Source organism: Macrobrachium nipponense, chromosome 28, assembly GCF_015104395.2.
Source record: "Macrobrachium nipponense isolate FS-2020 chromosome 28, ASM1510439v2, whole genome shotgun sequence".
In the NCBI taxonomy this organism is placed as follows: domain Eukaryota; kingdom Metazoa; phylum Arthropoda; class Malacostraca; order Decapoda; family Palaemonidae; genus Macrobrachium; species Macrobrachium nipponense.
In genome coordinates this window covers 14,488,795-14,505,272 of record NC_087217.1, presented here as the reverse complement: position 1 = coordinate 14,505,272, position 16,478 = coordinate 14,488,795, and the positions used below count along the sequence as shown (strand labels likewise).

At 37.0% G+C, this 16,478-nt stretch overlaps 1 protein-coding gene and 1 long non-coding RNA gene across 9 annotated transcripts in view; both read left to right on the top strand.

Moving 5' to 3' along the window:
- LOC135201442 (uncharacterized) overlaps nucleotides 1–5,387 on the top strand; it is a 35,554-nt gene extending 30,167 nt beyond the window's left edge. For 3 of the 5 annotated variants that reach the window (XM_064230382.1, XM_064230384.1, XM_064230383.1), the window contains exons 7-9: nucleotides 748–777; nucleotides 2,724–2,807; nucleotides 3,164–5,387. In XM_064230382.1, coding sequence (XP_064086452.1) covers nucleotides 748–777; nucleotides 2,724–2,800 — 107 coding nt within the window. In that variant the 3' untranslated portion in view covers nucleotides 2,801–2,807; nucleotides 3,164–5,387. The remainder of the gene's footprint in view (nucleotides 1–747; nucleotides 778–2,723; nucleotides 2,808–3,163) is intronic. The other 2 variants (XM_064230385.1, XM_064230386.1) reach the window with 2 other exon arrangements.
- A 780-nt stretch (nucleotides 5,388–6,167) lies between these two features.
- The window catches only part of LOC135201441 (uncharacterized), a 32,205-nt gene continuing 21,894 nt past the window's right edge, over nucleotides 6,168–16,478 (top strand). The window contains exons 1-3 of one of the 4 annotated variants that reach the window (XR_010311534.1): nucleotides 6,168–6,354; nucleotides 10,715–10,895; nucleotides 12,479–12,598. This is a non-coding gene — a long non-coding RNA (uncharacterized LOC135201441). The remainder of the gene's footprint in view (nucleotides 6,355–10,714; nucleotides 10,896–12,478; nucleotides 12,599–16,478) is intronic. The other 3 variants (XR_010311533.1, XR_010311532.1, XR_010311535.1) reach the window with 3 other exon arrangements.

Below are 16,478 nucleotides of genomic sequence, written 5' to 3'. Positions count from 1 at the left end.
ATATCTTTAGTTCATCGGTTTATTATGATTACTGTTGTTATTAATTCCATCAGCAATGGTGGCAGGTAGAAGCGAGAATCTAAGTGTATTTACTATTAGTATTATTCTAGTATCAATAATGGGCAAGTAATCCCTCATTATCTGTAGTATTACAAAAATCACCATCATTTCCGTTACTATGAATAATAGAATCAGCAATGGTAATTGTAATGGGTAGTTCGTTGGCTTATTATTATTATTATTATTATTATTATTATTATTATTATTATTATTATTCGTTGTTTACCTTTTCTTTTACTGCTGTCATGTAAGCAATATAATTCGAATTTTTGAGATAACTCATAACGTGCTTTAGGACAATCATTGTTATGTAACAATATCTCCGGATATAACACATCTAAACTGTGACCACTACTAATAGATACGTACTTAAAGGATGCCTGAGGCAGTAACTGTTACCTTGGTTTTTATAATGCCATCTCCTCTAAGGATATACACCTTTTTTGGCTACAAAATAAAATATATTAACTACTAACAATGAGCAACTAACTATTGATCAGTAACTGATAATGCAATGTATGTCAATTCTAAATTGCTCTTTTTAATGCTAAGCGAAGCCAGAACTTACATTAAATTTTTCTTGATTTGTAAATAACATAAAACACGGGATTATTGAGAGCATAGTATCTGCTACGGCGCGTTTCATCTTTCTTTGAAATGATAAGAATCTTTCTTCTTCTTTTTCAGGAGCAAAGGTTGGGGCTGGTAAGGATGATAGTATGTATTGTATTTGCACATTAGCTCAGTAGTCGAGACCAAACCTTTCCACACTCCCACTCACTCTTTAACCTTCTTCGGGCCTGGGCTAGTTAAGAACATTGGTTTTCGCATTAAAACAAGTAAAAAATTCGCCGAAGCTTCTCCTGTGCAATCGAGGTTTCTGTACATCTTATGATCAAGGCCACCAAAAATAGATCTAGTTTTCGGTGGTTTCGGTATAATGCTGCATGAGCCGCAATCCATGAAACTTTAATTACGGCTCCGTGGTGGCCTATCCCACATCGTTGCCAGAAGCAAGACCATGGCTAAATTAACCAAGAATAAAATAACAACTACTGAGGCTAAAGGGCAGCAATTTCGTATATTTGATGATTGGAGGGTGGGTGATCACGTACCAATTTGCAGTCCTTTAGCCTCATTAGCTTTCAAGATCTGAGGGCGAACAGAAAAAGTGCAGACAGAAAAAAGTGCGGACAGTAAAAAGTGCGGACGGAAGGACGAAGCCAGCGCAATAGTTTTCTTTTCAGAAAACTAAAACTGGTTCCATGAAGATCTTGAAACACTTGTTTCAGTACACTTAGAAAAAAAAAGTGTTAGTTTGTTTAAGTGGCTTCTCTGATCAGCTATGTTTTACACGACTTGCTTTGACTGCATGTCCCAATGTTATATGTAAATTCCCGGTTGTTTTAGATGGTTTTAATTGAAGTCACCTGGAGCCACGTTTGTTCAAAGTTCAGTCACGTCGTATTCTTTACCATCATGGTTTTCCAAACACTTCCAGGGGTTTTATTTATTTGTTATTGAAAAATCCAACAGTGGTTATGATTATTTATGCTCAAAAAGAAGTCTATAGCAATCTTGACAGCTTGAAAGTAACTCACTGTTATTTTTAGTGGATGAGATTTACGTGAAAATAATACAGTAGCGTTTTTTAGTGGGGTTTTGTTTATAAGGAATTCTGTAGTACTCTTAGTATTTTATTTACTTATAAAAAAATTATGGTGTTCTTAGCGAGCATTTCTATTAAATATTCTCAGTACAAACGTATCATACTTTCATCTTTATAACAGTTATCCTAAAACTAATATTGATATGCTTACCATAAGCTACTTTGCACAATTGCATGTGATTATCTCAGTACAGTAGCTGCATATATTTTCATTTAAATTCGCTCCAGTGTAAGATATTTAGATACTTGTGTTGTTTGAAAGTTGAGTGCTGAATTTGAGAACAAATTAACTTTAGCTACGATAGGTTTCAGAACAATTGGACATTGGCTTGAATAAACATGAGATCAAATGGGTTTCGGGACGAATGGATTTGAAAACATATGTAAATAAGACAAATTAGCAAATGGACATGAAAACATAACAGTTAATTTAAACCTAAGAACTAATGAATTGCAGAGCAAAAGGACTTATGAAAAAAAATTCCACTAAATACCATCATATCTGAGAATACAATGAAGTTGTTTTAAGAATAATCGTTGCAATTTTAATTCTTGCAATATTAGGAAGGTATTGTTATAATCATTATAATTCTGATAGATGTAATATTAGAATGAGGTTATTATCATTATCATTCTAATAGCAGCAATGTTAAAACTAGCAATGATTTAAATACGTAACCCATGCTTTTTTCCATGACTCAGTAATTAAAAATTGTATGTAATAAACTACATATCTTTGTTTTCAATAATAAGAATACTAATAACATGTACATTTACATACTTAATATTTTTTCTTTTCTGGGCAGAATGTCATCTCTTCATATTTTGAATAAAAAAAATCATAATAATAACTCATGGAATCAAATAATCTTTTCATTGTTATATAATAAAAACTCGTACACGACCTCATAAGAAGACAGATTACCTTATAAGAGTAAATATCATAGCTCTCAGAATATAGTAATAATGATCTTCTTCTTCCCTTTTCGTCCAGTGATTTCTGGGAGCGAAGCTCATTCTGCCATGGCAGTCGTCGTAAGCTTAGCCTTCCTGGCGATTTGGCGATTTTAAATTCTAGGTAAGTTTCTCTCTCTCTCTCTCTCTCTCTCTCTCTCTCTCTCTCTCTCTCTCTCTCTCTCTCTCTCTCTTAATTGTAGATAGCAAAACATGCAAATTACTAATTCAGTACTTAGAGAAACATTGCTACTTATACAATTTCCAGTAAAACCAATGGCTTCGTATTTTGAGGAAATATAACATATTCTAAAAATGCATGTGATAATTGATTCAAGGAAAATATAACATAATGAAGATGACAATGTATTCTAAGGTGCAAATATTTCATCATAATTCCTGCAAATACTTCAAGGATGTGCAATCTTAATCGATGTTTTCAATATTTTCGAATTACGAAGGAATCTTTCTTTCCCTCAGGTTCATCATACCGCTAATACGACAAAGACTTGAAGCCACAGTGTTCATATTGATCCGGAGAAGAAACAGGGCGTGAGGACCTTTGATTTTTCTGCGGGTCGTGCCATCTATACCCGAGATAACTTTCTCTTTGTTTTGTCGGGTTGTCCCTGTCAGAGGACTCGGGCTGAGTGATAATTACCCCAATCGATGTGACGATGTTTTGGTCACTGAAACTTTTCATTCGACTCCGATGCTTGACAGTATTGTCCCCTGGAACAGTTATTCGACTCTTTCCGTAGGAAGTAAAATATCAAAAGTTCAAGCAGATCGGTGACAACAAACAACAAGAAGCCTCAGATGTCGCTTTTCACTGCAGCCTTGGGGGCGCTCGACAGTGTTTAAAACGTCCATTGATTACCAAGTTTTCCTGTCTAGTGCGTAACTTTATCTGGAAACAAAATGGCACCCAGAAGTCTAATGTCTGACAATTTACCAAATCAGTGAAATCTTGTAACATCTGGATGAAGTTGTTGCAGATGGTCTTCCATTCTTGTGGATGGTGTAAGTGCCTTGTTAGATTATTTAGAAAACCTGCCGTTCACGAGGCAAGAGTTTGTGAAGCTCGGGCAATTACAAAACCACAAAGACAATTCTCTTAGACATCAGAGTCTTTTCATCTCAGGCCAAGTTCACAAGCCACTCCTCAGAAGTGTGGTGCAGCTGTCAAATATCAAAGGACGCTTCCTACAGCATCATGGGCCTTAGTCTGAAAAAGATCGACAGCTGTCAGCTGCGACCACGAAAAGATCGGTGACTTGAGTCTTGGTCTAGAGTGAACATATTGTGAATAGTAATTTAGTCAGAGATTATAGTCAATTTGTGCAATGGCCAGTATGAATCTCAGTAACGTAGGGAAACCATTTTCACAATCAAAGTGCACTTATTTATGAAATAGATCATTATTTTGCTTACTGTACTTACTTCTGAGAGGAATATATACATCATTCATAGACTTTGCATGGCTTGTGTTGATTTGTTTAAAGCTAAAATAATGCGTACCAGAATCCGGCGGTGTAAATAATTTGCTTGTACAATAATGAAAAAAAAAAGTTTGAGTATTTGAATTCTTGATGACAGTGTTAAACCGTATGATTGTAAATCACGCGGAAGATCTTTGTTTTATATCGTATGGGAATTATTTCCTTTTAATTCTATATATCGCAATCTTCATTCATTCATATCACTTACAAATATTTTCCCTTTTTCAGTTTTGCAATCAGCGATTTGTTTGTTGCTTTGTCACACAATTAATATTCTTTTTAGCCTTATCACATCACTGAAATTTTCATAAAGCTCTAGATTCTACGATCTGATCTGTTTACAAAATAATTAGAAATGTTTAGCCAAAGACATTTATTTGGCGGCCCTCTGTCTTCAAAAACGTTTGCATGCCTTCTCAGTGAAAGATCTTTGAATGCTGAGTGCCATAACTTACTTTTCGTAATATTCTGTAAGAGTTTGTTAAGGAGCCTAGAAAGTTCACCAGATACTTACTCTATTGGCTTTTTCTTATACAAGGAGGGCTAATTCTACACTTTAACTTGCATCTCATCTGGGCTTGGAGCTTAAGTGAATAAAGCTTTCTTTTGTGGGCGAGTACGTCGTATTTGATCCGAGTACCCAAATTCCGCCTCAATATTTATTTTTGGTTTGTAAATATCGCTGGGATGAGTAGCCCAACTTCCTTGAAGCCCAAAGGAAATCATGGTAACTTAATATTGAAATAGGAAAAACACATTGCTATTATAAAACAGCAGCAATAGTGCGGAAAGCGGTGATTTTTTAAGCCATGGAAACTTATCTTAATTCCATCACTCACTGAGCAATTATTCTTGCACTTAATTGTTATTTTTGTGATAAGCTAATGAAGGATTCACCTAGAATCATAAAGAACGTTTCTTTTACATTTGATTCATCATGCATTCATCCTCATTTTCCTTATGGCTCTCTTGTTATACATAAGCAAGTGTTAATGAATGTGTTAGTTTGAATGATGATACAAACGAATGGATCATGCTTTTAAGAAAACTACGAAGCCATGAATTATAAAATCAATGTCACTAATATATAACTTGCTTTGTCTGTATGAATTTCTGGTTTATACCTTCATAAGGCCTTGGCATATGTATGTTGTTGCTAGTCATATGCTATTTTAAGAAATAAAAAATAAATTTGACCTGCTCTTATTTGATTTATTTTCCTTCTCAGGTAAGATTATTATTTTTACTTTATTAGAGTGTATTCATACGGTATTTTTTTTAGCCAGTCGATGATTAAACAGTATTTCTGGTAGATGGTCAAAGGCGTCCCTTCAGAATGAACAAATTACCGAAGCCTAAAATACGATAACAAAAATTACAGAAAGGCATACCATTGCCAAATTGTGAAACAGACGGTATTAGTTGGTTAGTAAATACCTTTAACATTCTTAATGTTGTTTTGTTTAGCACAGAAGTTAGAACTTAGGAAAATCCGTATAGTTACAAGTGGAAAACTGCGCGAACATTAGCCTATGTCATTAAACTTTCCTCTGGTGATTGTATATAGAACCAAAACGAAAACTGTTATTTTTGGCATTGCGTACAGAATACAAGATTGGGAGAGAAAAAATCGTTGAAACAGCAAATGTTCAAAACTGGCATAATTATATTGGTTATTAAGTTTGTGAATGATGACGACCACTTAGATAGTGCAGGAAGCAATGAGAGAAACGAAGACACTTGGGAATGCAACACAAAACCGGACATCGCATAAGGATTTTTTTTATGTGCCGTTACATAGGTTAAGCCGCCAAGCACCATATGTAAATAAACAGAATGTTCGAATGCTATGCTTGTCTTTTAATACCAATTGAGATTAAAGTAAATGACAAAATCTTGGAATAACGTGTGTTTTTATGGTTAAGAAAAATGTACTTATGAAAAAAGATATGACTTTAATACAAGAGCTTGCCTGGAACTGTACTTGGACAAGGGATGAAAACTAAACGAAGCACTACGATAGGTATAGCTATCATGAATTAACTAAAGCGAACACGGCCACGGGCAAATATCTTCGTATTGACATGTTTTACTTTGTTGTAATATACTTAATTACAGAAGAGACCCAGTTGCCTAAATAGCAAGCTGGGAATACTTAATAAAGTAAAGGTTAGTTGAAGGAATGAGTAGAAATACCAAGGTATGAATTACTATAGGTACTAGTAGGTAAGCAGAACTAGTAGGATTTAGCTAGCTAGTTACCGCGGCATTACGGGCTGCTCTGTGAGCAAGAGCCCGTGCTGACACAAGGTCAGCTTAATCAAAAACAAGAAGTTAACGCGGAGCGAATGCAAATGGGAGACAGGGGTAGGCGTAAGAATTCCTAACCTACCCAGCTAACTTGGGACGCCATACCCTAACCTGGCCGGGGTTGCTTGTCCCCCAGGGAACCCCAAGTAAAACTTGGATATAGGTAGTAGTAGGTACCTCCTTACGCTGCATGCTACCCTTTGGGTAAGGGAAGTAAACAGATCATATGAATTGCCCAAAGTCTAGTACCCAAGTCTTTGACCCCTGGGGGACCTGCCTTACCTAGATGGCCTTGCAGGGAAAATATAGTTAGCCTAAGCCAAGTCAGGGCAGGGAGTCCGAGGTTGGGTTAGGTAAAGGTAAGTCTGGTTAAGTATAATATTCCCTCCGAAATGCCTTCTACAGAAACTTTTAAGCTACTACAGTATCCCTGCCCCCTTACACTGCATTTTCTCTTAATAGGCTACTAGTATTAATCTATTGCGGCCTTACCTTAAATTTGCTTTAGGTCGAGTAATGCTGGTTGTAGGGTAGAATTTGTTAGGTACATAGTAGTAGCTATATTTTGTTGGGGTTACTTTGTTCAATATTGTCGTCAGCTGAAGGATTAGGCTACAAAACTAGTCCTATGGGTTTAATTTAGTCGAGCACTACCTAAATATTTTACATTATTTTGGGTATCAAAATAGTAGGCCTTACATTGAAGTGTCCACTGTTGCTAGAAGGTAAAAAGGTAAAGGAAAGCTACAGAGTAGCATGGAATAAGCTGAATAACTACTCAGAGCCAAAGGGAAAGGCAAGATAAGATTAGGTAATGTACTGTACTAGTACCTATAAGGTATGTACTAGGGTAAAAAAACCGCATGGTACAGGGGTGGACCATGTACGATCAATGTGTACAAAACCCCAAAAAAAGTACATTACTAACGCGTCCTGACATCGGAGATGGGCATCAGACGCGACTTGTTGTTGTGAGAAACGGAGCTAAAGACCTCTACTCCGGTTGTCAGGACGCTTTATAATGTACTTTTTCTTGGTTGGTTGTACACATTGATCGTACATGGTCCACCCCTGTACCATGCGTTTGGTTTTTTACCCTATAGTTATGTAGGGGTAAAAAAACAGCATGGTACAGGGGGTGGGCACCACGTACGATCAATGTGGTACAACCAACCCCAAGAAAAGTACATTATAACGCGTCCTGACACCGGAGATGAGGTCTTTAGCTCCGTTTCTCACCAACAAGTCGCGACTGATGCCCATCTCCGATGTCAGGACGCGTTATAATGTACTTTTTTTGGGGTTGTTCACGCTGATCGTACATGGTCCACCCCTGTACCATGCGGTTTTTTACCCTATTACTATTCAAAAGTGCAAAGTAAATCAAATGAAATTATCGAGAAATGTAGTAGAAAATATGCTTACAAGAAAAATAGAAAGTCATCAGTAGCCCTGTAAGAAAATTATTGAAAAGAATTAATTTTTAGGCAGAAATGGACTGATGTAGGAAACAAAACAGGGAAAGCATAGGGAGAAGAACAGAGTAGTTAAGAGACATTCTCATGTATAAGGAGGAAAAAAAAATTTAAAGGGATAGTGATAGTAGATATTGTAGTCTCGTGTAAATGACAGAAAATACCGTGATTGAAGAAAAGTAAGACAAGGGACTATATTTGGATGCGGGCTATGTAATATGAAGAAAAGTAAGACAAGGGACTATATTTGGATGTGGGCTATGTAATATCATGACAGACAAAATTCATTTCAGCTGTGGAAAAATGTAAAATTGACAAGCCGTAATAAAATTGAGTCCTTAATATTTGTTGATGGCATAATGGTCCCCACAGGAAGGAAGGAAAGGAGAGACAGCCATAAATAACTGCTATAGCTTTGAAGAAGCTCACACTTACTGGAGCACTGAAAAATCAGGTGTACAGTATTATTAATCAATGAAGGAAAAAAAAAGGAAGATATACATTTTAAATCAAAAGTAGAGAAGGGTTGGATAAGTACAATAAAGAAGTTACATAGAAGTATTTGGGAGAATGCTACTCAAAAGGAGGTAGTAAGAATTATGTACAAAAAGAGAAAACAAAGAGCAGGTTACATGATCCAAGTTATTTGAAAATATGTACGGTAATATTTGGACAGTAGGAAGCATGTCATTGGAAGTAAGGGGGTAGCCATTGTGTATGAAACTATGGTAGGCCCAACAATATTTGCAAATTTTGAAACATGGTGCCATAAAAAAGAAAAGGATATGAATGAGTGAGAACATATGCAATACAGTATTATAAGAGGTAGATGTGAACAACCCACAGCAACCCCATACTGGGACCTAATATCAGAAACAAGTACAGTGGTACCTCGACATACGAAAGGCTCAACTTACGAAAAACTCGAGATACGAAAGCCAATACGAAAAATTTAACGGCTCTACATACGAAAAGTTTTCAAGATACGAAAGGTTTCTGAAAGTCCGAGATTCGCCCAGATAACAATTTTGAAAATCGCACTGCGCGCCACCATCTTAGTACTAGTCGCAGCCATGAAATCCTTCTCTCCTATTGGCCAGCGTCCCTCCCATCATGCATCTACTATGTACACGTGGTGGCTTGGCTCGGCCACTCGGTACCAGCATTGTTATAGTACGCACGCGGTATTCGTTTTCGGGATCGTCAATGTGTACGTAATATTTAAAAAAAAAAGTGACCAAGATCTCTTACATGGGATAAGTGATCAAGGTCTCCCTCACGGGATAACTGGAAACTTTGCAAGGTTAGTAGAATTTCCACTCCCTGCTGAACAGAGGGTGTAGACCAATCATTTACAACATGCATACCAGTATGTATACGTATAATCAAGGCACTTCAGTTTATGTTGAAGGTCAGCAGCCGAACATTCAGTACCCAAATCAGTTGCAGAGAGAGCATTTGGTTGAACAGGGTTTTGATGGACACCAGGGCCAACAGAGTCATGAGGTGCAAAAAAAGAACCAAGTGATAAAACACAGAAAGTTGAAATTCTGTAAAAAAAAAAAAAAAAAAAAAAAAAAAAAAAAAAAAAAAAAAAAAAAAAAAAAAAAAAAACCTACATAAAGTAAAGAAAAAGTAAAAAAAAAAGTTAAAAATCAAAAAGAGAAAAAAAAAACTAGCAGAAATTAAAGCCGCTTTTCATAAAGTGCAATCATTTGTAGAAGACACCCCCCGAAAAGGCTCACACAGGAACATTGTGAAAAGTAGACAGAAGCAATCTTCCTTGGATAGTTACGTATGTAGTACGTACGTATATATTTTTTCAAGTATACATACGTACATATGTACAAAAGAAAAAAAACGGCAGAAATTAAAGCCGCTTTTCATAAAGTGCAATCATTTGTAGAAGACACCCCCCGAAAAGGCTCACACAGGAACATTGTGAAAAGTAGGCAGAAGCAATCTTCCTTGGATAGTTACGTATGTACGTAGCCTCACTTGAAAGGTAAGCTTCCATCATTTTACGTACAGTATATTTCTTGTTACCACATACACTAATATACACTTTATTTACAGGTTATATTTTGCATTTTTTTATTAATTTAGGTATTGAATGGTCCAAATTGTTGTAGTATTTCATTGTTTATAGGTCAATTTAGCTTTATTATGAAATTTACTGTGGTGTTTTTGGAGGGCTTGGAACGGATTTGCCATTTTACATGTAAAATGTGGTCCAAGATACGAAAACCTCATGATATGAACGGCACCTCGGAATGGATTAATTTCGTATCTCGAGGTACTACTGTAGTATATGTAAAGTGTCATGTACAATAGATTATGAATAGATAATGTTATTTCAAAACATAAACTTATAAGAATAGATTAACAAGAGAGATTATTGATAATGACATTCATAAACCAAAGAAACGTATGGGAATAAAAGCATTCAAGAAATTTGCAATACATAGAGTTTAAAAATAAGAGACAATTAATTGGGAGAACAAAGCCCTGAATATAGAAATTACAGGTAGAATTATTGAAAATCATGAGAAACAGTAAAAGACGAGATGATGAAGAAATTTAGATTTAGAATTATTGAAGTTAATGGTCCATAGCAATATGTTAAAGAAAGCTAGATTATATATTCTAGATATACAAGAAAATGTTCAGTGGGAATTTCATAGATTAGTCATGTGCCCCCTGTAAGTGATAAGAGGTTAATACGCAGCATTTATCTCTTACAGAAAATTAGAGAAATGAAGAAGGCAAGACATCAAAAGGGATAAGCTGAATAATCCAAGCAGAAAGCTGGGATAATACACAAGACTGGCCATGAGGGAAGGGAATGTTTACAAGACCACAAAAGGTTACCAAAGCTGGGAGCAAGTTGCCATCATAAATTATGGTATGCAATAAAAAAAAATGGTAAACATTAATCATTTAGTAAAGTTAAAAAGATTTTTAAATTCTTAGACAAATAACTTGTGTTTTATAAAGTAAACATATAGGGGCCTCTTTTCTTTTACTCAAGGAGAATTTAATTTTTGAGTGTTTATCAAGAAATGTTTTTGTGCCTTACATACTAACTCTAATGTAACAGGGATTATGTTTTAACTGTAGGAGAAGTATAGAAATACATAGTACATTAAGAATGACCGAGGGTAAGATATAGGTTAAAATGGTTTAACAAGTCTTAAGTAGATGAGCTTTGTACCTATATGTGAGGAGATAGTGTGCTCTCAACCATTTTTTTGGGGAGTAAACAATGAGGATCAAGTTTAGCCTGTACTAGCCTTGTATGTCTATTTTGCTAGCATAATAAGAAAAGCAGTTAAATGCTAGTGTCTGTAGTCATTGTTGAAGGAATAAGAAAAAATCTCTGCATAGGTTCAGTGTCTATTTTATGCCATTGCTAACTTAGCCTATGTTATAAGTCTTGTGAAAATAAATGATTCTACCAAGAACTTTTGTTTTTGGTAAAGATTTTATACACCATTGGTGGTAGGCTTTGTTTGGATGCTCGGTACAGGGCCTAGTCATGTGTGGGCATCAGTAGGAGCAATTCCTATTGTAAGAAATCCAAGGAAATATACAAAACCTGAGACAAAATTTCAATGGAAAAACTACTAAAACCAGGGCGTGTGAAAACCGAGGTTCCACAGTAATTTTTCACTTTAATAGCCAATGCATCCTGTCCATAATTCCAAGCTATGAAACTCATAAAGGAATTTTCTATAGAAATAAGCTTGAGGATTAGCAATTTGGTATATGTTAGACTATCTTTATATCTTTAATGTAAGTCGAGACAGATTCCTTGTAGTGTGCTGTCTTGCTTTTGTTGGCCTCATTTGCAGAGGCCTTTCAGTCATGGAGGCTGTTTTGCTTTACATCAGGATGCTATCCAGTAATTTCAGTGAGGGAAAGAATTTTCTCACTGCGATGTAGAGTCAGTGATAATTCAAACCAGATGAGTATCATGTGTTGTTGGTGTTGTAAGAGGGGTCTCTCCCCCCAGTTGGAGCCATTCTTTGGCTTATCATGTATACATTCCCAAATTTACCTTCACCAGGGTAAGCTTATCTCCATCTCTGCAGTAAAGGGCTTTTGCTCTACCCTAAGTCAAGTGTTCTGGTCAAAGGGAATGGATCTTTCATCTTTTGTAGAGCTTTCCACGCTCAAGAGAAGTTTTATGCAGCCCTTGCTACTCTGCAGCATTGGGTCTCCATAGTGTGACAAGTCTCTCATTCTCTATAGTCTCACTCAGTCATCTTTAAGGCTCCTCAGTGAGGATTCAGTTGAAGATCTCATTCTGAAGACTGTTCTCTGTTAATTGTAACTTTGGCAAAGAGGATAGGTGTGCTAGCTATGTTGTTTCTTGCACCAAGTTGAGCATTTGAAGGGATTGCTATACTCATTTGATTTAGTTGTAAGTATGTGAATAATTGAGGAGATGCTACTGTGTGTGCTGTGACTTTATGATTATATCTAAACAGAAACTTATATCTTAGGTTTGGGTGTCAACACCTGCTGGCTCAAGACTGTGTCCTTGGACACCATTTCCTTTAGGCTGTATGAAAAGTTCAAGCAGGCATATCAGTCATCTGGTATGGGCATCACTCCATGAAGTGGTGAGTATTGCACCTTCATTTCTTATTAAGGAGGAACTTTTCAATGGCTCAGGCACTGAGAGTTGGGGGTCTAGCACAGGCAGAATACCTTCTACTAACTAGAGGGTTGTTACCCACAGGTTGCTGATCACCTTACCAGATTGTGTGTTGACAAAGTTCCGTTGGGCAAGGAAAGTATTTCATCCAAAGCTCATTAATAGACTCAGGTGATCTCCTCCTCCCCTTCCTTCTTGATGCAAACTCTGGTCACACTGGTTCTAACTAGATACAGGTGAGCTGCATGATAGAGCACCAATCTGAAGGTAATGATCTTAGTATGTGATTCTCTCCATTCTCCTGATAACAAGATGGAGAGGTTGGTAGAGCATTATTTTTGTTTGGATCTAATTATTATACAGTGATAATTACTAACTTCAGATCTGTATTTGTTATGCATAAAGATAAAGACACAGGGCTCCCCAAAATTTTCTAGGGAGGTTCCTACATACTTACATACCAAACTCTCATTTTAGACATAAAAGACAGTGTAAGAAGTTAAAAGAGTTTATTACTCTGCTGCTCATGCATGCAACTAAAAAGTTAAAAATTTTTTAGTGGATGACTGAACAACTACCTTTTCAGTTCCATGAGACACAACTATACTTCCTTCCTACCCAGATTCAAACCTGAATTTTTGTACATTCAACTTCCCTGTCAGATATATACTTAGCTATAGACTCCGTCGTCCCGACAGAAATTCGAAATTCGCGGCACACACTACAGGTAGGTCAGGTGATCTACCGCCCTGCCGCTGGGTGGCAGGAATAGGAACCATTCCTGTTTACAAATCAGATTTTCTCTGTCGCCGGTGCCTACAACATCGTTGTTGGTACCTCCTGACTTGATTTTCGTTTTTCATCGCCATCGATCTTCTGGGCTATCTTTTGCAGGGAAGTACTGGGTCTTTGGTTTGGCATACGCTTTTAGTAACTTTTTAATGAATTTGGCTTCGAATTTTCGAAGAAAATTTTACGTGAAACTACCGAATTTTTCGGTAGATACTCACATATTTTGCAATAAAGGGAAATAATATCTATTCACTAATACGTGTAAGAATTGTTAAAAATTGATTGAGGAAATATAAACACTAACTTCCTACTAAGTCAGAAAGCATATGACTAGAAACGCTTCCTTTAGAAGCTTTAATAAGTCTCATGCTAACGAGCAGTTAGAGTATTAACAGTACTAGTAGTTGTTGCATCCTCATCACCTTCTAACCTCACAGAAACTACAAATTTATCTTGTGCAAATTTGAAGAATAAATGGAGGGAGCTCAAAATGCGAGCTCTTAAAAAAGGTAAGAAGTGAATATAGTGTTCCCAGTGCAGTGGAGGGTGCGTTCTGATCGGCTCTGTCTCGCTCTCAGTCCTAGACCTCTTCCAAGCTCCCAGGCCCAGAGGAGAAGGAATGTCGAAAGCCTTACGGAGGTTACGGAGAATCCCCACCGATCAGGCGTCCCCTCGGCAGGATCTGGAGCATCCCAGACTGCCAAGGATCGCCATTGCAAAGGCATCCTTAAAAAGTGCGTCTCTTCTTCCGATTCTTCATCTTACATCCAAAAAGACAAAGAATAGACATGTTTGGAGTTCGGACGATCTATCGTGTTCTCTGGAAGCTAAGAGAACCCTGAGCACCAACCAAGGCTCGATAATAAGGAGCGAAGCACCAGCCAGGAGCCAACCGATGAGGCTCCAGCCAGGCGAGAAGCGCCAGCCAGGCGCGAGAAGCGCCAGCCAGGCGCAAGCCGCGTTCCAACAGCCAACAGCCAGGCGCGAGCCGCGTTCCAGCAGCCAGGCGCGAGGCGCCAGAGTTCCTGTCTGCTGATCCGCAATCTTCCAAGAAGCGTGAAAGGAGCCTTCTAAGCAAGTAGAGCCTAGCAGGCATAAGGATCTTTCCAGGCGAGTGGAACTTTCCAAGCGCGAGGAGCCCAGCAGGCACTCGGAACTATCCAGGCGCTCGGAACCTCCCACACAAGCGGAACTTTCCCGCCGCAAGGCGCCAGGATATCTCAAATCGCCTTATGAGAGAGAGGTCAGTCGCGAGGCTCCTCTTTTTAGTTTTTAGCAGGATCAGCCTTCTCCTGACAAGGCGCAAGATGTCGCACAGGTGGCCGTCGCTTTTGTCAGGATGATTCTGATACTAAGAGAAGCCCTTCTCCAATATTTAGAAGACTGCTGTAACAGCCAGTTCCTCTCAGTGTGGACTCTCTCCTCCATTCATACTCTTCCCTCATTATGACGAGGCAAGAGCTACGGGAGTTTTTCTTAAAAGAATCTCATCTATTCGGCGTTCGGGAATGACTGCGGAAAGGGAACATCATTCTTCCTTCCGTAAGCTCAAGATCTGAACAGGAATCCTGTCCCTTCCGCGATTTCTGTGGAAATCACGAAGACTTAATGAGTTCCTGGATTAACTTCCTTCCTTAGGAAGATATTAAACGTATTGTCAAGTAAGTGCATAACACATAATTGACAAAAAATGTATATTCTTTGTATCTTAACCCTCTTACGCCGACTGGACGTATTTTACGTCGACATTTTTTGTCTCCCGTGTGCCGACTGGACGTATTTTATGTCGACTTACAAAAGTTTTTTTTTTAAATTCGCGGAAAAATACTTATAGGCCTACCAGCCTAAAACTTTTGAATCACGCACCTTGGGGGATGCTGGGAGTTCACGGATCAAGGTGTTGTTTTGTTTACAATCGTTATGCAGGCGCGCAAGCGCGAATTTCTTTCTTGCCGCACTAAAAAGTATCTGTGACACATCTCGGAAATTATTTCGTCACTTTGACATAAATTTTGTACCATTGTAAATTAGCCGTTTCATGAAGTATTATATATGAAAATGTGCACATTTTTATGTAGAATACAACAATAGAATACTCATGATTGAAGCTTTTATCAGTTTTGAGATATTTTCATATAAATAATGATAATTGCCAAAATTTCAACCTTCGGTCAACTTTGACTCTACTGAAATGGTCAAAAAACGCAATTGTAAGCTAAAACGCTTATATTCTAGTAATATTCAAGCATTTACCTTCATTTTGCAACAAATTGGAAGTCTCTAGCATAATATTTCGATTTATGGTGAATTTATGAAAAAAATAACATTTTCTTTACGTCCGCACGGTAACTCTTCCGAAAAAATCATACGTGCGATTGTGGTAATGTTTGCACCATTTTAAATTAGCCGTTACATAAAGTTTTCTATATGAAAATGTGCGAAATTTCATGTAGAATACAACAAAAAATAATTGAAGGTTGTAGCTTTTCTAATTTTTGAAATATTTGCATATAAATCACACTAAATAGAAAAAAAACCACGTTCGGTCAACTTTGACTCTACCGAAATGGTAGAAAAACGCAATTGTAAGCTAAAACTCTTACAGTCTAGTAATATTTAGTCATTTATCTTCATCTTGAAACAAATTCGAAGTCTCTAGCAAAATATTTAGATTTATGGTGAATTTAAAAAAAAATCTTTCCTTCTCTCCGTGCGCGGATTCTCCGCCACAAATCTCCGAAATGCGTACGTCCCATTCTTGGAATATTTGCTCCGTTTCATATTAGGCATTTCATAGAGTTTTATATATGAAAATGTGCGCAATTTCATGTAGAATAAAACTAAAAATATTTGAAGTTTGTAGATTTTCTTATTTCCGAAATAATTGCATATAAAAAAAATATATATAAAAAAATTCGACATTCGGTCATCTTTAACTCGTCAGATATGGTCGAAAACTGCAATTGTAAGCTAATACTCTTACAGTATAGTAATATTCAATCATTTGTCTTCATTTTGAAAGAAATTGGAAGTCTCTAGGACAATATTTAGAT